The sequence below is a fragment of the Bacillus rossius genome, chromosome 3 (genome assembly GCF_032445375.1).
Source record: "Bacillus rossius redtenbacheri isolate Brsri chromosome 3, Brsri_v3, whole genome shotgun sequence".
Taxonomy (NCBI): Eukaryota; Metazoa; Arthropoda; class Insecta; order Phasmatodea; family Bacillidae; genus Bacillus; species Bacillus rossius.
This window is the reverse complement of record NC_086332.1, coordinates 84,732,531-84,758,364: the sequence shown is the minus strand read 5'-3', so window position 1 is coordinate 84,758,364 and position 25,834 is coordinate 84,732,531. Positions and strand designations below refer to the sequence as shown.

General features: G+C 36.2%; 1 protein-coding gene across 1 annotated transcript; it reads right to left on the bottom strand.

The window, feature by feature from the left end:
* Window positions 1-1,577: 1,577 nt before the first annotated feature.
* Window positions 1,578-25,603, bottom strand: LOC134530992 (biogenesis of lysosome-related organelles complex 1 subunit 2). The gene is made up of 4 exons (XM_063366406.1): window positions 25,379-25,603; window positions 12,566-12,696; window positions 8,590-8,701; window positions 1,578-3,627 (listed from the first exon to the last, which is right to left on the bottom strand). The coding sequence occupies exons 1-4, from the start codon at window positions 25,431-25,433 to the stop codon at window positions 3,491-3,493; spliced, it is 435 nt and encodes a 144-aa protein (XP_063222476.1). The 5' UTR covers window positions 25,434-25,603; the 3' UTR covers window positions 1,578-3,490.
* Between the last annotated feature and the right edge of the window lie 231 nt (window positions 25,604-25,834).

Below are 25,834 nucleotides of genomic sequence, written 5' to 3'. Positions count from 1 at the left end.
CTCTGCTCCCAGTGCACTGTCCCGCCTCGGGCTTTTGTCACCTTTAGCAGCCTGGGAATTCTGGGCTTACAGAGGCCACCACGAGGAGTGGCATGAATACGTGTCATGCTGTTCTGGGTGTTTCGGGCGTTGGGTTGGCTCGGGATGGCGCAACACGTCACAGCCGCTCTTGTCCCTTCAAGGACGCCGTGGGTATATAAGCGATGATGCCGGCCTCTGTAGAAAGACTTTAGACTGATTTATACAAGCCAAGATTTGTTGTGCTATATTGTTGCGTTCCAGAGATTTTTGTACGGTCAAATTAAAATTTTTTTCGTGTTTCATGGTCTGGGCTCTGTGTGGTTGCCTCAGTAGCATGGTTGTGCGAGTTGGTTACGGGAGCATTTGGGGAACACAGACACCGGTAGTGTTGGTGCAACACATGCCAAGAAGGTGGTGTCTGCACAGCGCCCTGGTACAACCGTCAGCTGATGTTTTCAGGTCACGTAAACCCGAGTGCACCGCACATGTACGGCACTGGCAAAATGGGTCTTCATTCAGCTAGTCTGGGTCCTGATTATGAAATTTTGGTGCAGCCACACAGAGGAGTTCTGGGAACAACCGACACGGCGCAGGTTTAAAAGCAGGACTTTGAATTGGCACAGGGCTCACTTGGGTCATCCAGACTCATGGAAACGAGTTCGGGGATAGGCTCACTGGGCAAGCTCAGGCTGGTCTTAGCAATGAGTCAGAAAGTTTCTTGGCTAGAAGTGAAAAAAAAAAAATAGTTCCAGTTAACCTACGAATTGAACACAGGCGAGGAAGCCTAAGAGAAGACGTGTAGCTCAAGGAAACAACTAAGTTTAAATTCTTCTAAATCCAGGTCCTTAGAAAAGTAATTAAGTATTCTCTTAAGTCTTTCTCTCAGCTATGTGTCAAGAACTGAAGTTCAGATACTCCCTGGGAATTCTTAAGTCGGTTACCAACAGGTCTGTTAAGCTAAATTAATAACTACAAAAATAACTTCCAATAATTATTATATCTAGCAGAAACATTAATACTGATTTGTATTCAAATTTCAAAGTAATTATTTGGTTGAAAATAAATGTTGATTTTTATAGCATTAAGTTGTAAGTTATTTTTAATTAATCCTTTAAAGCCTTAAGACAAGTAAGTAGTCATACCCAAGAAATTCCTGTACGGGAAGGAAACTGATCGATTCCAGAAGAAATGGTAATTAAAATTCCTCTCACTGCACTGAATTGATCTACCAGTCTTATTTGTAGTGAGTTACGCTGTTTAACCCCCACATGAGTTAATACTTGATTGCAGAACCACATTACAATATAGCAAGATAGAGGCATACTCTTGGGTAAATATTAGCAAATAATAGACATATAAACCAATTGGACTATCGATCAAACACTAGTTCTCAAACTAGTCACACTATTATCACATCTGCGATAATTTGACTATATTACGGTAGTAAAATCTAATAGTGTGGTCATAGCGGCCAATCTGTGGTGGCTTGCAAGTCACTTACGGCCCACTAAGGTTCGAGCATATAACGGTTCGTTATATACAAAAATAAAAATATGTTAAGCGCCAATTGTAGTTTTTGTTTTATTTTTCAAAATAGAATGTTGCACAGACGAATCCAATCACTTTCAAAATTTTTCTCTCTCATTCCACTCGTACATCCACCTGTCGAGAATTGCTCGCAGCTCGGGCGATGAGAATTAACAAAAAACAACGTAGGTTAAGTCCTTCAGTAATATCTTACTGTAAGTACACGAAATCAGTGCGGCCTCAAACAGGGCCGCACCCAGCGAAAATGAATTTCGCCATGAGCCAAACGCTGATGTCGGTAGCCACAATTTCTAATTTAAAATGTTCAAAGAGTTCCAAAAACAACAAATGATTAAATTACTATCTTCGGCATGGCTCGAGCTACCGACGTTAAATTTATCCTTCTCAATTACTACATATTTTGTGAGAAGCCACCGAACGTGTCCTCCTGGTGCAACGATCGACAGACGACTGGTGAAATCATGGCACTGGTTCCTCCACGCAGGAAGGGCAGTCACATGACCTCACCGACCAATCACATACACTCTTCATTCATACTAACAATTACAAGCCAATCAGAACACACAACATATACACTGAAAACCCTTTCCACACATAGAAACAGGGGATTCACTTTCTCCTTCTCTCTCTAACACTCCTACAGTTCCCACGCAGTGACGAGATATCATTTCTGGCTCTCTCTTGGTGGGGAATCACCGTTTCTATCTCACTCGCACTCATAGGTCTTATATGCCTGCCTCTTTCTAATACATTCCACACCAAGTCCATTGTTCTAGAACATTAGGTAACAGCAATCAAAATACAAATTACTTGACAAAATTAAACTTATTTAGAAAAAACCTGAAAAAGTAGGCCAAAACAGGCAAAAATCCAGTACGACGACTTATTTGTGAACAATTACTTAAAAAATAGTAATGATTTAAAATGTTAAAATACAAAGTACATTCTTAACAAATACAGCAAGTGCAAATATCAACCCTAAAACACATAAAAATGGTAAAATATTCTTAGCGAGACCTTCTAAGAAATGTTTACATTCATGAAAATACATAGTTTAAAAGAAAAATATTTATCTAGGAGGGCAGGGGTCTTGCAACGTTACAAGCAGAAACTCGCCACACAGGAAGTAACTACTCGACTGATAAATTAATTTAATGAAAATATTGAATAACATTTTTAATAATTGTGGGTGAGAGCTGTGATTTTACTCAAATAATGCTGATTATTCTGTTCTCATGATCTATTGAAAATCAAAATAACATAAAATCAGAGGAAAATAAATGTGGATTAGAAAAAAAAAAAAAAAGATCATATACCTGATACACTGATCGGGTCTCACTGTTTGAAGATTGACTAATTCTGGCCTTAGATAAATTTCCAGCCCTAAAAACCACTAACAATCTCTGCATCATACCTAAACTTACATAAAAACCCTATTACTCTGTAACAAGGAAAAATATATTTAAAACCTTTTTTATATATATTTTTCAAAATATTTATATTTTATTATATATATACATCCATAATTACATAAGACAATAAATCAGTTATCAAAACATTACAAAATTCGAAACAAGTGTAACTCCATAAAATATCATTAAAAATCATATGATAACAGACAAGCGAATCTTGTCGCAATATTTATATTTTTGTAAACATTTATTGATTAGGAAGTAAACTCCCATTGATTCACAAACCGTTACTTTAATTGAATTTATCAGGTTGTTGCTATTTACAAAGTTTACAATTAAATATATTAAGTGGAAATCGTCAAGCCCCTCAAAAATGTTATGACCAAGTTCCATTGATTATTAAACTCTCCATAAAAAACAATAGTCATTGATATTTATCTAAAGAAAACACAAAATCATTTGAGTTTGTATCACAGAAGTAAGTAAAGATGCAGGCACATACTAGTGAACTATCGCTTCTCCAAGTGCTTAAACTTTGTCTCTAGTCGCTTGGAGTACGCATCCAGCTTGTAAGCTGCTTGCTCGAGCTTCACAACACTGTCCTCTATCTGGTCAATTTGCTCCAGGTACGGCTGCAGAGACTTATCTGCAACAGTAAACACCTGCAATGTACAAGTCACAGATGAGCAACATCTTACACAAGAGTTCTTTACTGTGCACCTTGTACAGTTTCTATGTATGGCCCATAATGTACTATGTTGTATACTCTATGCACAAATTACTACTGCTATAGAACGTTTATTTGTTTGTTGTGATGTTACGCACAACATTTGTCTGAAGGCCACACCTAAGTAAGTAGCTGGTGCTCAGGTGGAACAGTTGAATTAGGAAACACAGTTGCATTTGCAGGCTAACAATTAGGCTGTGTTTATTCAACAAAATAAAAATCAATACATTAAATACTACAAGACACAGACAAACGAAAATGACACAATGAACAATGAGATATATTTATGAATGTAGAACGAATCAAACAAAGTGGCATAAAATATAATGTTTAGGGATAATAAATTATTTAAATTAAAAATATTTAATCACAATTATATGGTCCAGACACTGTTCGACTAACTGAATAATATAAAATATCAGGAAATAGGGTGGCTACAGATGTTTATATATGTAATCAAAAGTAATTTTGAATAATGTACAGGAATGACTTGTGAACTTAGAATTCATGCAAATAATTTTCACTCAGGGTTAAGGTCTATAGAGATTACATATATTCAAAACTAGCTAATGCCTGACATGCATTGCAATCTCAATTGTTTTTGTAATTATTTGAAGAAGGTACACACATAAAAAGCATCTCTCTCTAATTCTCTATCTCTATGTATATTTCTATATCTCTATCTACATATTTCTCTATATCTCCCTCTCTATATCTCTATATCTCCCTCTCTACCACTTATTATTTATACCTCTTTATATCTATATGTCACACTATAGCAATGAAAATATTAAAAATCTACGTTCTTACCTATCTAGCTTTTTATTTATATTTTTACCTGTTTGCAGGTGTGACATAGGTATATAAAAACATGTGCATATTCAAATGCAACATGTGTCAAAATATAAAAGCAATTGGTGAAGAACTTTCAGTGATTTAAGATTCTGAATGAACAAACATTTACATTTTTTTATATATAGATAATTATATTCAGTTCAAAATTATTATTAAATGAACTAGACTGGTTTTACTCAGAGGGAGAGATATATAAATAAAAAATAACTATTACTTAGTTTAACGTTTCCATACATGGCAATGGCTTTCCGAGATGAGTTCCTACACAAAAGAAAGCAAACAAACCAGATGAATACATTGTTCAGGAAGCTGTCAAAGCCACATTGTTAAAACTTAAACTAAAATAAATAAATACAATAAATAATGTACATGCTGTAACCAGTACAACTGTTTACAGTTATATTATTATTATTTTTTTATTATTATTGTAATATTAATTGTATATTTCATGAGCGAATATTATGTATTTAATTATTTTATTGTAAAGAGAACAACCAAGGTATAACAGATATGACACATCTTATTGCCATAGACAACACACTTTCAACTTCAGGGTCTTCTAAGAATTATTCTTTGGAAACTTTATTCATTTGGTCTTAGTTCGATACTCTTACACTCTAACATCCAAGGTTTTATTTCACTATACAGTTTATTCTGTTTGCTGATAGCTATAGCTCCTTGGTTGCTACGGACTGAAAGTAAATAGTTATAAGGAGGAAGAAGAGAGACGCCATCGCCATCTTGCAGCGGGAAGACGTTTCTCGGGTTGGGGCGAACCAAAGCCTTGGTTGCCGCCCGAGAAATAGAAGATTCGTGTCATCCGCGATCGTGTACTACATAGAATTCTCCTCTCTACGAGTTGAGAGAATTGTATCTGGACTAAATAAGTCCTAGATAGGGAGTATCGGCGACGTCGAGTGCCAACTTCCGCGTCAGTCCCGTTTTCGTCCCGTAGTGGTTCCAGACATCTGAGGGCAGTGCCAGCTGCGATCGGCCACGACGATTGGTGAGACCGATCCAGATTAAACCAGACTTTCTAGGACGAGAGGGAAGTCGAGTCTTCGGCCAGATACCCGGCTACCTCAGAGCTTCTGTAGTTCGTCAATTACAGCTTACAGCGTCCAGTGTTCCAGTGTAGCAGCAGACCACCTGGAGGTCCTGTGAAGAGAGCCTCAAGCCTCCGACAACGTACAGCTAGACCCGGCATGGTATTCAATGTGTTCCAGTGACGTCATTTGCAGTTAATTACCGACACCTAGATTTGACACCTTGGTTGTTCTCGCTTAATCACATATTAACCGTAACTTCACACCCATATTCCAGAACTCATTAAAATCATATGTTTTTCAGTTATTATTATTTCATTTATATGCAAATTTCCACTATTCACACAACAATACTAAATTTCCTTTTTATAATTACTCTCTGGACAGTAACACAGGGCAGTGACGTGCTAGCTGGACTATCAGTCTGGGCAGACCATCCAGTAGCAGCGTTCCTGGTATTTACTGCGACGAGGGTAGGCGCCAAGAACCCCATGAGAACATACCAATAATTAGAGAGAGTTGAATACCATATAATACCATAGTAATGAGATTTATTACAGTGGCTACCATAACCAACAGCACAAAAAGTTTTATTACAATGCGAACCTAACTTTACGTATCTGTATAGCATATTTGTTTTAAGTTTTTAGTTCAGGCCTGTCATATCATGAAGTTTTGATATTTATATACTATTGTTTCCTATAAAATCAGGCACTGTTTAAACCATAATTTAACAAACTTGATGTAAATGTTGGCAACATATCTGTACAAATAGTTAATAATTCATAAGTGGATTGTAACTTGCCCATCACATTTTTAGCTTCACCATAATATTGGTTTTAATAATTGTTTTATAAACATGTGTTGTTGGTTATAGTTTGCATATTTACATTCTATGAAACTATTTTAATATCTGATTAGGTGTTGCTCTTTGGAATTTACGTAGTCTAAGAACTTACATACACCAATCCCTCACTTAGCACGTCTTCAAATTGCACAAATTCATTTAGCGCAATGTTAATTTTACTTACCCAGTTTGAATAGTACATCTAGAAATTTCAGTTAGCACAAAATCGCCACAGAATAAAAAACAGTCAGGCATAACGCCAGGAAGTCTACTTCAACTCGGTAAACAACAGATGTACCGTGGCATACAGTTAGCCATATGAGGGAGGGAAGAGATGCGCATGCAAGTCTGACTACGCTATCAGCTAATGTACAAACATCAGCTATGGCACATTAAGTTGTAGCTATGGAGTTAAAAGGACCAAATGTTTACGTCCGCCATGCTGTACCGTTGTCGCCTGGCCACCGACCAGGCCATGATGAACTCAGTCTAGCCAGTGACAGGGAACTCACACAAACACAAGCAACGTCTGCCGGTAACTGAACGTATGTAAGCACCTGCAGTTGGAATCCTAGTGAAATCCTAGTGGAATCATAGTGGAATCATGGCTTCCAAGTGAGCGTATAATGCATTGTGTTCAAGTATTTGACACAAAACTAGAAGTATTATAGCGTGCATAATGTCATGAAGGCCACACTTATGTTGGTCACACTTTAGTTTTAAGCAAGTTAACTGTGCGTACAATTGTACGAAATAAGGACTCTATCAAATGTTTATATAAGTTTGATGCTGTTGGTTGAACTAGCTGGAATATATTTGACATTAGATACCGGAACACAAATTAACAGATGATTCACATGGAAAAGATTGTTAAATGAAAGGTGCAATGAAAAAATATCATGGGCCTGACAGGATTGATGTGAACCAAGGGTGATACATGTAAAAGCACAATTTTTTAAGAAAATTCAAACGTAAATATCGAGACAGTAATATCAGTTTCACTGCCAGGAAAAGATGGTTTGGAAAGTTCGCGGAAAGGTACGCGACGTGAGTTTAAGGTCACGCCCGGGAGGGCAAGTCAACCAGCCGACTGACAATAACTATCACCCATTATGCGGTGTCATACTTGTCATACAAAGTATTTGATGGTAGGTTTATAAAGACAAATGGTACAACATATTTATTGTTGAGTGTTATTCTACACATTTATATTACGTAAAGAATATTTCTCTACACATTTTGGAACACGTTAAGTAAATGAGCCTTGCTATTTATGGAAACCAATACTTCAGAATACGCAATTTCAGATAACACAAACATTTTTAGGAACGCATTAGACATGCTAAGCTAATGCAGTTAATTTGGAAATAAAACCCCTAACTACTTTATTTGAATTATACTTAAGTATTTTTTATGACCTGTACATATTTTACCAAGTATCTCCCAGGAAGAGGATGAGTAGCCAGTTTAACATTTGAATTGGTGGTGCAAATATAAATAATAATTATCAAATACATAAACAATATTAAGACATTATAGGCAATCTGACCTAAAACCAAAAAAGTACTACATGCAATACAAGAAAAGAAGCACTTAAACAACACCACAATAACCTAATATTAACCATAAAAAACCACTTTAAGTCACGACTTGATAACTAATGGTATCATATAATCGCATATAATCTCTTGCTCACTCTCAGCCACTCTCGACATCCGACCTTGCTGTCCAGAACTCAAGGAAGAGAGAGCATATAATCATTCACTTCACGCTCTCGCACCCTTTTTGGTAGCCAGTTTGGATTTGACAGCTATAAAGTTTTATTGATTTTGAACATGTTTAGTTTGTGTCATAGGTGGATATTTATTTTAACTCACAACTTTATAATAAGATGCTTTATAATAAATTAATGTGGTAAGAAAATGAGAATCAGCCAAACAAAGTTTTAAATAAAAACATAATTTCTATAATCACCAAACAGAAAAATACTACAAATCGTTATTGGTGGTCTGATAAAAAATATTTACTTTCATCCCAAAATAGCAAGATTCTTATTTTAAATAATAGTATAAAAATTTAAGTACATAGTAATGACAGCAAAAATATATCAACCAGATTAGCAATAAAACTCACATTTCTCATTGAGATCTGTTATCGTCCTGGCAACGTTGGTGGCAATCTGCTTCATGTCTGAATATTTTATAATAGTCGCTTGATTCATAGCCTCCAGTAGCCTGTAGTCTTCCTGCAATCAACCATAAACTTCGCTTGATCTTTCTACATACACGAGTGGTTCTCTATTAAGTGAAGATATAAATTCTTTTGACACTGTGGATTCACCTAAATTACAGTTTTTTTTGCCTATTTTTTGTATTATATTTGGTGGTGCTGAAAAATTTTCCTTTCCGACGCTGAAAGGAATGAGTTTTTAGCATTGTTATGTAACTGACCACAGGTTCCTAGTGAAGAACTAGGTGACTTGTCTCCATGTACTGTACACATACTTTGCACTGAAACAAATTATCTACTTTGCATCTTGTGTTAGTTTTAATATAACTTGAATGATGTTACTCATGTCCAGTTATTTATTAAATCAACATTTAATTATTGAGTACAATTAAGCTCTATGTTTACTTACTAAACAAGCTTCAGTAGTATTGACATTTTTATTACACAACTAAAAAAAATAGGTACCTAGTTAAAACTTATTGCTAAATATTTAAAACCTAAAATAATTTTTTAGAAGTTATGTTGGTTATGTAAGATTTAATACTTGTATTTACAACTAGCTAATTCCCGGCATGCATTACAATTTCATTCCAATTTTGTTTTGTAATTTGTTTGAAGTAGGTACACATATACAAAGAATATCTTTCTATCTCTCCATATATGTCCCTCTATAAGTCTCACTATATTTCTCTCTCTATATATAAAAGCTCTCTTTATCTCTTGATTTACATCTATGTATTTCTATTTCTATCCATACGTCTTCATATAACTCTATATCTATGTATATATGTTTATATCTATCAAAATCTATCTCCCTCTATATATATATATGTTTATATATCCCTCACTCTATCTCTCTATATCTCTGGATATCTCCCTCTCTCTATGTCTATATCTTCCTATCTACGTATATCTTTTCAAAACAGAAGACAAACACACAAACATCAATTTTTATACATATTTATATCTATAATTTTACCTGCCACAGATGTGAAATTAGATATATAAAAACACACATGGATTTTAATGCAACGTTGTGTCAAAATTTCAAAGCAATTGGTGAAAACCTTCTGAGATTTAAGATATTGATTGAACAAACATTTACTTTTTTTTATATAGATGAAACATACTTAATTCGGTAGACTCTGATATAAAAATGCAAAGAGATGAAAAGTGTGTGTGGCTTAATGTCTCATTGACATGGAGTCCATTAGAGAGAGTGAAGGATGATGAGATCCACTGATGGAATGAATGTGTGTGAGGACAGTTCACTGGTTCACTATAACATCAGCTGGGTTGTTCAACCGGGAATCAAATCTGGATCACCCTGGTGAGAAGCAAGTGATCTGACCACTCAACCACTATGGCCCCACATGGTTTTAGAACTAGGTAATTAATATTTAGTGTTTTGGCCTTAGCAAAGTGTAAAATAGAGGTTCTACTGCAGTTCTGTTCATATTTTAAAGCAAAACAAACTAACCTATTTCTAGGTAATTCTTTGCCATGTGACACTTGTGAATGGTTGCCACCTGGTTCTGGGTTCCTGGTTCATTCCATTCCATATATCACATACAACTGTTAGCATAATTTGTTATAGTACTTTTAACCTGTTTCTTTGCCACCAACTGCTTTCATTATTAGATAATTCTTACATTCAGTGAAACCTAGTTACGGTCTTCACTCATATAGATCTCCTGATAAACCGGGTAAGATTTGTGGATATTTAATTTTGTTTTAAGTTTGCATTAGATAAATAATTTTTAACTACGATAGCAAAAACTTAACTATAAGAATGCCAAATATTTGCCTTTTAGTTTGATTCAACGTACAGTTTCTGCATTAATTGTTTCATTATAGTAACAAAGTGCTTTTCTGTCAAGTTTAAGAAAGCTATACTAGAATGTCACAGGGCGTTGATGTGGATTGACTCACCAGCTATAAATAGGCTGGGAAAGAGCATTGACCTCGATACCTAGCTATCACTTCCCCTCCCTCAATCTCCTTCAATCTCCTCAGTTTTTCTTTTTTCAAACAGCATGTCATTTTGTTTATTGTTTGTGTTGTGTGGTTCAACCGGATTGTTTTTGTTTAACTTTATTGCTACATATAATATATATTTTTCCTTTAAAGTGTGGGAGTTTAGCAATAAAATGGCATTGAAGCAAAAGAAGGTCATTGTTTTGATGGATAAAAAGTTAGACGCTATTAATATAACTGATAAAGGAGAAGCATAGGTGAAAATAGCTGCTAAATTGGGAATTAAAACTTCAACAGTGTCTGACTAGAATAACCAAAAAAAAGAAATTGAAGAATTTTGTTGTCAAATGACATGTAAAGACAGTTTGGAAGGCAGAGGAATGGCCCAAAAAAAAAAGTACACTAGACAATACACAATTCATGTGGCACAGGGCTCAGCGAGAATATGGTGTTTCTATATATGAATAAAATTTGGCCCAAAAGACTGAGCTGAAACAAAACATTACCAAATCCTAGCCTAAAATTCACTGCTAGCCAAAAGTGGCTAGTACGTTGGAAAAATTGACACGATATTTGCCAACTTACTGGAACTGGAGAGAGCTTGTCCAGTGATGTTATTATATTAGCACTGAATAATTTAAAAAGGGCTTGGAACTATTTGTTTAATTGAGGAATTCTGGATCAAATTTATAATGCTGACAAAACTAGTCTTATAAAACCAGATGCTTCTGAACAAAACATTAGCATCAAAGTTAAAGATTCAGCAGAGGGTAAGGTAACAAGAATAGCAAAGATAGGCTAACTGCTATGGCTTGTAGAATGCATCAGTGAAACACAAGTCTCCTCTTAATGTAGGGAAATCAAAGAATTCCCAGCGCTCTAATAATATTAACCCAATTCGTTCCCAGTGGTATGTTGACCACACAAAAGTGCATAGATAGTCAGATTTTTGTGTAAAACCTGATTTTTGATAACTTTGTTTCTGAAGTTCGAAAATACCTAAAAGAAAAAAGTTTACAAGAAAAAGCTATTTTATTTTTGGCGATGCTCCATCTCATCTGGAAGAACAAGAACTCATGAGTGGAGGAATAAAAATTAAATTTCTTGCAACAATCACAAACCCATTGTTGCAGTCTATGGACCAGGAAGTCCTTGAAAGCACCAAAAGAGTTTACAGAAAAGAACTGCTAGGTACAATAATTGAAGAGGAAGGGGTTAAAAATGTGATTGATTTGTTGAAATCTATCAAAATTAAATACTTTATTTAAATCGACTTGATGTAAGTTTTTGGCACGCCATTGCTAAGAACTTTTTCTGTTGAAAAACTAGAAATAAATAAATAAAACCTCAAAAAGACAAAAAAACACAAAATTAAGCAAAAAATTGCTGTTGTCAACAAGGATATAAACACCACAAAATATTCCGTAACAGGAATATGGTCAACAAAACAAAGAAAAATGTACTAAGAGGAAAAAAAAAAAACCACAAATGATGACGACACAGAAATATTGAACCCAAAAAATTCAGCACAGCGGTTGAAACGAAACAAAAACACGACAAAACGAAAAGACGAAACAAACACAATAGTTTTCCAAAACAGAATAGAACGATAAAAAAATTTAAAAAAACCCACAAATGATGACAGCACAAAAATATTGAACCCAAAATAATTCAGCACAACAGTTGAAACGAGACAAAAACATGACAAAACGAAAAGACGAAACAAACACAATAGTTTTACCAAAACAGAAACAAGCGACGTTTCGGGAACTGCTATCTGCTCCCGTCCTCAGGCAGAGACGCACATGGTACGGAAACACAGTCGCTACTAAGGAGTGAGCCATAGACAAGTATGGCAAACCTTCATACATTAATATGCAGGATATACAGGAATCATCCGCACCTGAGTAGACGCAAGCTCGCCAAACAAGTAGTCCGCTGTCTTCTGAAACATGCTGGTTGCCAGACGGCTCAAGTTGGGATCATGAGGGTCCAGGGCTTCAAAACTGCTTGTGCTCGTTGATAGTGTTGGGCCTGTGAAAAGGAAGAAATTATTTATGTTTACAAAACAGATCAATATTTATTGGCTATTGTTTTTGCAGAAGGAAGGTGGGAGACCCAACATTGCATGTAGGCAATAAACTCACAAAGGAACCCCAGGCATATTTTGGTACAAAACCAACACCCTATAACCCACCAACTTGGTATCTTAACCCACAGACCAATGAAACAATAATATAAGAAAAACAAATTTAAGCTTAACAGACTAGCCAAGAACTATACCTAATGCATATTGAGCTTCGAGACATGCATTTATGAACTGATAAGTGAATAAAGAACCAAATGAGAGAATTTAAATTGAGTTAATATTTAAAACCTTTAAGAAAATATTTAAGCTTATAAATTTGTATAAGACAAGTTTTGTTTATATATCTGATTCATATTGAATTTCAATGTGTCACTGTCTCTCTCTATTTTTGTAATGTATAACAAATAACTGGCATAATATATCTGTCAAATTCTTGCTGAATGGCAAAGAAAATGATCAAATATTCATGGAAAGACAATACGTACCATGTAAGTGTAATCTACCAGTACTTGTAACTTTAATCTACATGTAACTGTTATGAAATACATTTGAAAATAATCCCAATCCATCAAAGTTTTTAAGAACACTTGTAGCAACCCAAACTACTGAAACTACTGCCCGCCCCACTATCTAAATAAGGTGTTATGACGATTTATTATGTTGTTGGATTATATACAGTGCTATGGTTGGTGCTTATGATATCATTATCATAAATAGAATTTTTTCATGTTTTTTTTAAGTGTTTCAGATGATTATTTTGTGTTATGGTGCATCAACCACTTAAAGTTATTTTTATCTATTTGTTTATTTGTGTAGTTGCATTTTTATGCATTTCCACATTTTAAATATTTTTTATATTCATACATGTGTGTTCAAGTAATTTATTTTGTATTTTCTATTATTGCAATAGATCTTTGTTTGAAAACAAGCTATTGCAATAGTTTGCCAGTTATGTAATAATTAGAAAGAGACAAGCATTCTGTAAGTGTGAGAAATACTCTGGATTTTAGTCAAAGAGCTGTTGCCATGTGCCCTGATTAACTGATCATTTTCTGTGTAATTTTGTGATTGGGTGGAGATCATGTCACAAGAGCATTCTTTTTCCTGTTAGAGTACAAGGAGTAGCCATGAAGTTAGTCATTCTGTGGTGAGGCACCGACAGGTTGCGGTCAGGCGGCCCCAATTTAAAAACATTTGATGACCTTTTATTTATAATTTGTTGACTGCAGTCGTAAGTGTTAAGTCCGTAAAGAGGCAAACGTGAGTAGTTTCGTCGTTGTTCCAAGTAAGGAAGTCCTTTGGTTTCTACAGAGTTTTGCAGTAACTATGGTGCAAACAGCATATAACATTCAACTTTTGGCAACCTCAAACAGAAAATTTGTGTTTTGGAGTCAGTGCAGATGTTTTGTGCAACCTGTTTGTATTTTCATACTGTATTTATTTGTTTTGTGGTTGGAATATGGTGGCCTTGGTGAATTGTGAATTTTCTTTAAGTAGAAATAAAAACAGTAAAAATCTATCTGTGTCCGAGATATGTTATTTCAGTAATCAATACTTAACAGTAACAGTAATTTTTGTTACTTAAATATTATTTCAACACCCAAAGAATTTCTTCAAGTGTTCACATATGTGCACTCTAGAACAATGTTGAGCTAGCTGGAGGTTTGGAGTATTACTCTCTGAAGATTACCAAATGCTATGCAACACAAAAAATATTTGCACATTCTATTATATTATCCTATCTGATACACCCATGCTTCACTATGGGAATCTATCTAGGCACAACACTCTCGCACTCCTCATTATACATGCCCCTTCTTGTGGGTATGCCACTACCATGCATTAAACAAAGAAAAGAAAAAATAAACTGAATTTTGAAAATCAAATCCTGAAAGAAAAAAAAATGTCAGAACTAAGATAACTGGAAGACATATTGGCTCTAACAGTTTTCAAAGGGTCTTCAAGTTTGCACATCTTTAACCAACAATACCTGGCTGCAATACCCTGTGTTGCCTAGGTAAGAATATATTATGATTTTAGATTAATAGTAGTGGTTGATAGTTTGTTGATAGTCTAACTTAAAAATAGTGTTCTTTTAAAAATTAAGAGCATTTAGGTTGAAACTAAAGACATTCGCAGTGTAAATAGAGTTTTCCTTTTTCTTTGCTGATTATTATTCTCATTTAAATGATGTTATTCTGCAAAGCTTTGTGCCATTATATAATTTTAGCCAATTTAGATTCCACAACAAAATGATAGGCAAGCCAACCTCCAGTTTGAAGAAGTGCAACTACATTCGTGGCACATTTAACAAATTAAAAAATTTGTTGGGAGGCAATAAAATGCAATATTCATTGCCAGAAGATGAAGAATGCATCACCATTGCAATATCTGTTGCCATGGAGATTAAGGAGGCATCAAGAATGCAACAGAAGTTGCTACTGACATTACCCGGAAAATGTAGTCTAACATTTAATTAAAAAATAAAAAAATAAAATCAAAACTAAGATGTGCAGCCACTTCCACCAAACCCTCTTAGAATCAAAGTATACCAATGGCTATCTACCACCACAACCCCAAGTGGAAGGCGGTGAGTCTTGGAGGGTTTACAAAAATATTATGGTGATCTGATAAGATAGTGTCAAGGACAAAACAATATTTCCCTTCCACAACCACATGCCAACCTAGAACTTCCTATTAAGCAGTGGTGGAACCTGTCTTACAAATTTCCAATCATACCTCATAGTTTACTCTTCAAATGTTTAAACAAACATAGAACAATACACTACTTTCATTTACTGTCATTAATTTTGTTACCATACTAGTACTAATATAAACAATGGCACTATGTCCACAAACTTTCACTCAATCTGAATAAGCTGTAAAGAATTCACCAGTTCAATGAGTACCTACTGTAATATGACAATTACTTTCATGATCAGCAACCCACTCAGCCAAAATTGTATATGTATCATAAACATAATTTGTGTCAAGTTCACTCACTGTATATACTGTACTTACTAATGGCTGGAAACAAAGTAGGGGAAATGTATGATGTCATGGAAGTTGGCTAATGATAAACTTGAATGGAGGCACGAAGGCAAACATAGTATGCAATATTGGTAATAGCGAAAGACAAAATAGCGCAGTGAAAGTAAATACGAATGATAGTGAGTTTTGGAGCAAGAGTAGCAGTCGTGGTACGAGTAGGAGTGAAGTAATAAGTGGAATGGAGTATCTCTATAAAATAAATGAGTAAGAAAATAAGCATTTGGTAGGTAGTGAAAAATTTATTGGAAATATGTGGAAATGAGTCTAGTAGTTATGATAAAAAATCAAGGCTGTGTTTATTTATTTTGGATTAACATAATGGTAGAGAAAGAATTTGTGGTTGTAATCGTAGTAGTGACCAGGAAAACGACGGTTCATATTTCGCGAGGAATGGCAAATTTTAACTGGCGTAAATCTATATATATAAAAGAAAGTTGTGTTAGTTACACCATTTATAACTCAAGAACGGCTGAACCGATTTGGCTGAAAATTGGTAGGGAGGTAGCTTAGAACCAGGAGACGGACATAGGATAATTTTTATCCTGTTCCGGGGGGAAAATTTTATATATAAAACGAAGTCGGGTTAGTTACACCATTTATAACTCAAGAACGACTGGACCGATTTTAATGTTTTATGATTTTTTCAATTCGTCTATGCCCTGAATAGCAGAATAACTATTAAAATATTTATAGAATTAAATAATAAATAATTTTTAAATTAATTAGGTTTGGAACTCCGCCATATTCCGGAATTGACAGCTCATGTCACGCAGGTTGGCCATAGACATACGAAGTTACAGATGTACAAACTGTAAGTGTTATTTCTCTATGTCCTCTAAGCAATTGCCGCGAAGCTATTCTAACGAATAAAGTAGAGAGAGTAAGAAAAACTAAAGCTCTATACCGTTTGTCATCGCCATGTTTGGGACAATTGTTTTTACCCATTTTGTGGTGTATTGTTTACTTTTATCATTAAAATGAATTAAATTTCTTGAAATTTCATGAAAGTGAAAGGAAATAATTTCATGGTCGACAACAGTTGGATTATTCCATATTCGCCACTTCTTTCCAAAACATTCAAGACACATTGCAAAGTTGAGTATTGCAATTCGGTGAAGTTCATCAAATGCATCGCGAAAGGCAGCGTTATGGCGGTTTTTGGCAAGCAAACATCCAATACCAATGATGAAATTACGCGCTATCAAGTTGGTCGATATGTGAACTGCAATGAGGTGATTTGGCGTAGATTTTCATTCTCTATTCACAAACACCATCCCATTGTTGAACATTTGGTGGTGCATCTGGAGAATGGTCAACGAGTTTATTTCACTGCGTAGAATTTTGCTCAACATGCTGAATCACCTCCAGCGACAACATTGACCAGTTTCTTTGCGATTTGCCAAAGTGATCCGTTTGCACGAACGTTGCATTACTCGGAGATGCCACGTTATTACAATTGGAACGCATCATCGAAGAAATTTCAACGTCGGAAGCAAGGCGATGTGATTCCTGTTCATTCGGGTGTGCGTTATACTGATGCTCTTGGTCGTATTTACACAGTTCATCCGGAGAATGATGAATGCTTCTATTTTCGGTTGTTGCTGGTGAATGTTCGTAGGCCGACGTCATTTTAATCACTACGAACTGTTAATGGTATAGTATACACAACATTTTGTGCTGCATGTCAAGAGCTCAATTTGATTGAAAACGATACTCATTGGGTCACAACAATTGCTAAAGCAATTAAAACAGCATCTCTAAGTCAGATACGCACAATATTTGCTATCATAATTTTGACATGCTTCACATCGAGTCCACGTGACCTGTGGAACTAATACAAGGATAATATGTCAGATGATATTTTTCATCGAATTCGTGTAAGTTCAAGAAATGAGGTGAATGAGGAGTTGCATAACCAGGCTTTGCTCTTGATCGAAGACATGTGTTACCTATTGTGCGGCAGTTTGTTATTCATGTTCGGAATGCCAGATCGTGGAATGAATGACGCATTTAATCGAGAGTTGGAAAGTGAATGTGAACATGATAGACATTAATTAGACCAATCAGTTCAAACAAATGTACCCCTAACAGAAGAAAGTGTATGATACATTAATTAAGGCAATTTATGTCGGAAATGGTGCTTATTTTTCCTGGATGTCCCCGGTGGAACTGGGAAGACATTCCTCATTACCTTGATTTTGACCATTGTTCGTGCGAGATCCGACATTGCGGTAGCAGCTGCTTTTTCTGGAATAGCGGCCACATTGTTAGAAGGATGCCGTACGGCTCATTCAGCGTTAAAATTGTCGTTAAACCTTCAAACTACTGAACAACTGACAGGTAACTTTGCGAAACACTCCGCAATGACCAAAGTTTTAGTAGTATCTAAAATCATCATCTGTAACAAATGCACAATGGTGCACAAACGCGCATTGGAAGCACTTGACCGAACATTGAAAGATCTGCGGAATGACTCGAGATGTTTTGGAGGCGCAATGATTTTACTGTCTGGCGATTTCCGCCAAACACTGCCAATCATTCCAAGATCGACATCTGCCGATGAAATAAACGCTTGCCTCAAATCATCCAATCTGTGCCGCTATGTGAAGAAACTTCAGCTGGCAGCAAACATGAGAGTTACATTGCTGAAAGATCTATCTGTTGGAAATTTATCCAAGCAATTGCTGACTATCGATAATGGCAGTGTTCCTGTCTATGAATCGAGCGGATTGATTACATTTACTCCGAATTTTTGCAATTTCGTCTCATCGAGCTCATCAACAAAGTGTTCCCCAACATCATTGCTAACCACAAAAATAACAAATGGTTGAGTGAGCGAGCAATTTTGGTGGCTAAGAACAAATATGTGGATGATTTAAACTTCGTAATTCAGAATCAAATCGTTGGTACTCGGCATTCATTCAAATCTATTGACTGTGTAACAAACGAAGATGAAACCACCAACTATCCAACTGACTTTTTAAACTTCTTGCATGTGCCTGGCTTACTACCACACAATTTACAACTGAAGGTTGCCGTCACCCGACCTCTGTGAAAGGTCCGGGGAGTACCTGACGGGCGCTACGGGCGTTGCGATGCTACTGTTGTCCGGAGGGGCACCAGGCTAGCGGACTGCTAGGGCGTTGATGTTGGGTCGTGGGTACTCTGCCCCCGCCTGCCCCACCAGGTACACGGCTTGAATCTAACCTGAATGGTTCTCCCTTGACTGTGAAGGCCGTTCGGCCGTGTGGAGGACGGGAGACTACATGAGTTGGTGAGAATTACCTTTAATTTAGTCCCGCTACAAAAACTCTCACCAACACTTGGCGATGTCTAGCGGTTACACAATTAACACAAAAAAACACAACACTACGCGACACTAATGGTTACCGCAGCAGTCTCGCGGGACGTGGGTCGATGCTCGCTGGAGACGGCCAGCGCCGAAAGTTAACGGGTACAGGGGGGGCTCTATGAGCGGGCTCCTAAGTTCGGAGAAACACTTACGTGAGTGCAGCCGGCAGGCATATGCACGGTGTCCTTAATTAAAAATACTTTCGCTGGAGTCGGCCAGTACTGTACGTTCCGTGATACGATACGTAGCGCGGTATCATACTGAAGACGATCGGGACGTGGGCAGCGGTGAATTAATAAAAGGATTTAAATTTGAAGATGTAGTACAGAATAAAAATAATCAATGAAACAAACTTGAATGCTGCCCACGGACACACGTCTGTTCCCGGCGCGGAGTGGTTGGAGACTGCCGAACATGGCCGTCTCGCAAGGAAGAGAAACTTTCTCTTCTTTGTGAGTCGGCACCAAAAACTTATAATAATTTAATTGGTTATATGATGAGTAAAAAACATGCTCCAGGTGCTTGATTAAAATTTTGCACCTGGTAAATATTTACCTAAGGCTTAACAATTGTTTTACTTGAATAATTAATTTAAAAAGCGGCACCAAGTTGGCGACTGTAAATTTAACTACAAATTGTCTCAATGTGCAGTGTTTGGGTTTGAATTTTCTTAGTTTGGCTAGACCACTATCATAGGCCAATTAATCAAGGCCCGTAGCCGCTGTGGCTAGTAACGAGGGTTCTTTTCTGTTCCGTGTGAGCCGCGCACGCACGGAGTCTCTACGACGCACTTGCTCATTGCATGTGATTACTTAATTTCGTCCTAATGCCTCGTTTGGACATTGTTTTCCGTAGTCGAGCCCCCGGGGTTGCGTGTCCTGTTGTTTTAATTCAGTTAATTGAGGTCACGCCCAGGGCGCTCGCTTGACTAAATCCGGCTGGGCGAGGGGCGTGCTCCGAAAACGGGATACGGTACTGGCGGTGCGGAGCACGGGCTTAACAGCCATGGTCGGTACGACGTCAAGGGTTGCGTGTCCTGTTGTTTTAATTCAGTTAATTGAGGTCACGCCCAGGGCGCTCGCTTGACTAAATCCGGCTGGGCGAGGGGCGTGCTCCGAAAACGGGATACGGTACTGGCGGTGCGGAGCACGGGCTTAACAGCCATGGTCGGTACGACGTCAAGGTTGGCTCAGTAGTCATCATGCTTCGAAATATAAACCAACCAAAACTATGCAATTGAAAGCGTTTAGTGATAAAACTGATGATCAATGTGATTCACGCAATGATACTCAAAGGAAAATTTAAAGGTATGGAACTTCTCATTCCAAGGATCCTGATGATCCCAACTGATATGCCCTTTGAGTTTAAACAAATTCAATTTCCGATTTGTCTTGCATCCACCATGAGGATTAACAAATTACAAGGCCAATAATTAAGTTTATTGTGGTCTGAATCTAATGGCATTTTATAATCATCAAAATTGAGATAAAAAAATTACCAATTTCATTATTATTATATATATATATATATATATATATATATATATATATATATATATATATATATACAATGAAATTGGTAATTGTTTTTATCTCAATTTTTGATGACTATAAAATGGCATTATGATATTTTAAGTATTGGTAACTTGTAAGAGTTGCTGATTTCACATAAATAAAATAATAGCATTCTACAAATTGTATTTTTGAACACAACAAATGTTCTTCTATTTACTGTGTAAACAATGCTAGAAAATTCCTGCTAAATTCCAAGAGACTATTAGGTATTCAAAGGTTAAATTAAGGAGGCTGTGCATTGACACGACCGCCATCATGTTGTGCTTTAATAATGTAGCCATGATTCTTTCAATTAGAGATTGCCATCATCGTTTTTACCACCCTACTGTTTACTTGATACAATCTGCAACTTGATTCTGTGGTTCTTTAGATATCCTTAGGAATATACCCTACCCAAGACTGTTTTCAAAAAGACGGATTTTAATGTCAGTTCATTATAGCCAGCGCCAAGACTGTTTTTTGTCCTAAATGGTTTTCCATTCCAAGTGAATATTGTTCAGTTCTTCTAAAACAATAAATTATGAATGAATAATGTATACAATAGAAAAAATCTCCACAAGACCTGACACAATTTGTTTATATTGTGATATACACGTTTTTGTTAAAACAGCAAGCATTGTATAACACAGGATCAATATATACCTACATGATCATGCCATCAGAATCAAAGAAAAAACTTGGACACATTATTTGGAATAATTACCGTATCAAGAAAACAGTAGGGCAGAGACAACAATCAGAGCAATCTCTCATTGAAACAGTCTTGACTAAGCTATTACAGCACAATATGGCAGCAGCTGTGTCACTTCACAGGCTATGTAATGTAACCTATAAGTGATAGTTTCACAGAATCCTGTAGTAATTTTCAAATGATGTTTTAACAATAAATAAAGGAAGGCCTGTAGTGTTGAAAAAAATCACTTTCCAAATAATGTTATTTTTGGTAATATTCTTACATTGCTGCTTTTCCATAAATACATTTCCAAACATTTTTTTCAAACTTTACAGACATTCTTCTATTTACCCTGAAAACAGTGTTTTTAAATTCCTACTTTTTTCTGAGAAATCACCATTTACCTACAGGTTACATTAGAATACTTGTGCATTGACTCGGCCCCCGCCATTTTTTGCTTTCCCATGTGGGCAGAGGCCGCGTTCGTGCAAGTTCGGTGTAGGCCTAAATATTACACATTTGTAATATCGTGAGCATGGTCAACTAGGGTTGGATAGCTACATTAAAAATAAGTTAAAATATTGCAGATGGTTGGTTAGGTTAATAAAGCTACAATAAAAAAACTTTTTATAGCTAGTTATTTAAGATGAAACTATCCTGACCTAACCAACCGTTCACACTATTTCACAGCATTTTTACTGTAGCCAACCTAACCTAGTCAAATGTCAGTCAAATGTTTTAAAGTATGTATTTTAAATGTAGCTCAACAATTCTCTAATTTTTCTGTAGCTGAAATCTATGAAAGACTATACCTATCAACATCATTCTTGTTATGTATTTATCCTTTATTATTTGCTATTAATGTTGCACGTGCAAGCAACGAACAGTGAACTTTGGAATTTAAGTTGCTATGCTAAAGCAAAAAAAAGCAGTGGCCACATCAATGCACAGGTATTGTAATGTAACCTATAAATGGTGATTTCTCAGAAACCAGTAGGAATTTAGAAATGCTGTTTTCAGGATAAATACAGGAATGTATTTATGTTAGAAAAAAAAGTATCATCGAGATATATATTTTTTTTACGGAAAAGCAGTGATGTAAGAATTTTTTCTTCAGGTCAATTAGTACCTACCTATATGAAAGTACATTTTTGGAATGTTAATTATTTTCCAGGAAAAGCACCTACTCTAGGGAATCATCATAAACACAATAATCAAATATTATTAACTAACTTGTAACGTTGCAACACCTTGACTTTCCCAGCTTTTAAAAGTGTTTATTAAAAGAATAAATATTATGGTTTCTCAGTATTGCAGTTGATGAGCTGATTATATGCTTCAAGGTTGTAGTGACCGAGTTGTTTATAATTGTATTTTATTTGTAGTATTATTGTAATTAATTTTAATGTTTCAGTATTTTATTTTGAAAAGCCCCTTGACTGTAATTTTATTGGCTTTCTCTTTGCTGGCTTAGGTATTAATCGCGGAAGTGTGAATTTACATATTTCATTGAATTTCAGTATTTTAACTGCATTTCAGTGTTTTTATAAAAATAGTAATAATAATTTTATGTATGAGTTTTATAGTAGTTTTGAAACTGACAGTATTGTACTGAAAGAAAGACATGCGGTGACACAGCGGCGCCGAAAGACAATCGTTTATAGCATCCTGTGTAAGAGAGAAACAGAAGTTAGCTCAGACCGTAGGAATATCTGATATCCCAGATTTCTCTGTTATTTTAAAAAGAGACAGAAGCTGTGAGACAGAGACAGGTGACAGGTGACAGAGCAAGGGGTAGCTCTCAAGAAGGTGGGGGAGGGGGGGGGGGGGGGGTACTTCAATATAATTGTAAGAATAAGTGTTGTAGCCAATAGTAATGCAATATTTTGGGGAAGTCCCCAGCTAACTGAATTTTTCTGTAAGGTTTGGTAATGTGCTGTGTTTCGTCAGTCATTGTTCAAGTACTGTGCCAACAGGACGTGTAGGGGTGGCGGCTCACAAATATAATAGTATGAGATTGTGAGGATGGACAATTTCATGTCTGAGTACAGGGACTGTGCCATAATTAAATATTAGTCTTAAATTTTTCCCCCCCATCAATTTTCAGACATTATGACTAGAATTTGTAGGCCCCAGATGTGCGATATAGAATTGGGTGGTCCACTGGTCTACCGGGATTTATTTCCTGTGTATCTACGTACCTAGATGACGGAGTCACTAGGAATATTTAGTCATGGAGGCACAGAACAGTGAGTAATGATAGGCGAAAGTGTTTTCTGCCTGATATGTTGTGTAAAGAACATGTAATAATTTGATTGTCTAAGAATAGGCCTAAAAGTAGAAATTTATTTCGAACGTTTCCATTTGCTAATTATTGTTAACTGTTTCAAGTCAATTAACAGTCACAGAGTTTTACACCCAACTACATGCAACAGGCATCAAGAGATTTTAATTTTTTTTTGTGCAAGGAACAGTCATTGTCTTTGATGGGCAAGATTGTAACTTGTTACAAACTGCCCAAGCGTACATATGATTGATACACTTGCGATTACGATTGGGGTTCCACCCGGTGGCAAGGAATCCCCCCTAACTCTCCAAATTCCTGAAGTCTCCTCCTCAAGTCCTTCCCTCCTCTCACAACCAGTATCTTTCCTCCAATCCCATTCCACTCCCACCCGTCCTCACCAGGAATACTTGCCTTTCTTTTTCTGTTCTTCTCCACTCTCTGAAACTTCCAACCTCTATACACCCCTTTGTTCAACCTATCTTCCAGCTTCCCCCATCCCACCCCATGAAACCTTAAAAATATCTTCATCAATCTTTCTACTTTCCTAATTCTGTGTTGTCTCACCCACCCCAGTTCCTTCACCATCACAGATGGCCCATGCGTTTCACCCTTCGGCCCTTCCCTTCTCAACCACATACCCATTGAGCTGCTCTACGTTTCCTGATCCTTAATTTCCTTCCCTAGGTATACGTCCCAATTTGCCACTGCATATTGTCATCGGCCTCACCAACACTAAATATGCCTTCTTTATTCTCCTTTTACTTTATTTTATACTAGCTGCAGTACCCAGCGTTGCCCGGGCTGAACACAGGGTGAAGAGGAACTGTTTAGAGATCAGATGTAGTTAGTAATTGTCTTCTTAATTTTAATGTCAAGTGTGCAAAATAATTTATATGACTTTCAGATCCCGACAGACATTGTTCTGCCAGTTTATAGTTATTTACCTGGTCTGTATGTAATCTAGACTCTATAAAGTAATATAGAAAAAACAAACTGAAAAATAAGGGATTACTAATATTGAAAGGATTCCGTTATCTAGCTAATGCTCGGCATGCAATGCAATGCCTCATTCAGTTTTGTTTTGTAATATGTTTGAAGCAGTTACACATAAACAAATAATCTGTCCATTTCTCTAAATATATATTTATCTCTATCTACATCTATAGTCCTATATATATATATATATATATATGTATCTCTCTATCTGTATTTATCTCTTTATATCTACATATATACCTCACACTATCTCTATGTATCCTATATGAGGGTACTGATTGCTTCGTTGTTAATATCACGTGGGTGTTTTTTACTTGTATGGGAAAATTAAGAATGATAAGGCATCTAGTGCATGGCAACAATGTTAATAGGCAATAGGAAATAAACTTCTAGCCTGCGGCATTGTCAACACACACTTCGTACGTGTACTGCATGTTGTATCTAACCCCCTCCAACGCATTTGATTCTAAATTGGAATTTTAGTAAGGATCCCTAATGTTATTGATAATATAATATAGCCTTTAGCCTATAGCCTTCCTCGATAAATGTACTATCCAACACTGAAATAAATTTTTCAAATCGGACCAGTGGTTCCTGAGATTAGCGCGTTCAAACAAACAAACTCTTCAGCTTTATAATATTAGTATAGAAATTATTAATATGTAACTTAAAATTAATTCAGATTGTATGTTACCTTTCTTGGGTGAATCTGTAACACCTTCACTTTCAAAATCTTCGTTTTCAGCCATAATTAACAATATAAGATAATTTTTTATACGCTTTCAATCATCGATTCTGTCTGCTACGTACAGAGTGAATACAACCAACGAGCATTACTCAATACAACCCAAATTAATTATTTATGAAGAGTGGTGGGGGGGGGGGGGGGGGGGTGGTTTAAACACTTCATAGATATGGTCGTTGATTCAGTAGGGCAATTTCTGGCGAGCCCACATATCCCGTAAAGGAAGCCTTATTTTCACAGACGAGAGAGCCAAATACCGAAGTTCCCCGAAGCTCATGTTTTTTTTTTCCGTATCTTTAATGTAGCTATCTTAACCAAATCAACCATTCACAATGTTTTAGTATTTATAATGTAGCTAACCTAACCTACTTGACCATTAGTATCCTTTAATGAACACCGCCACAT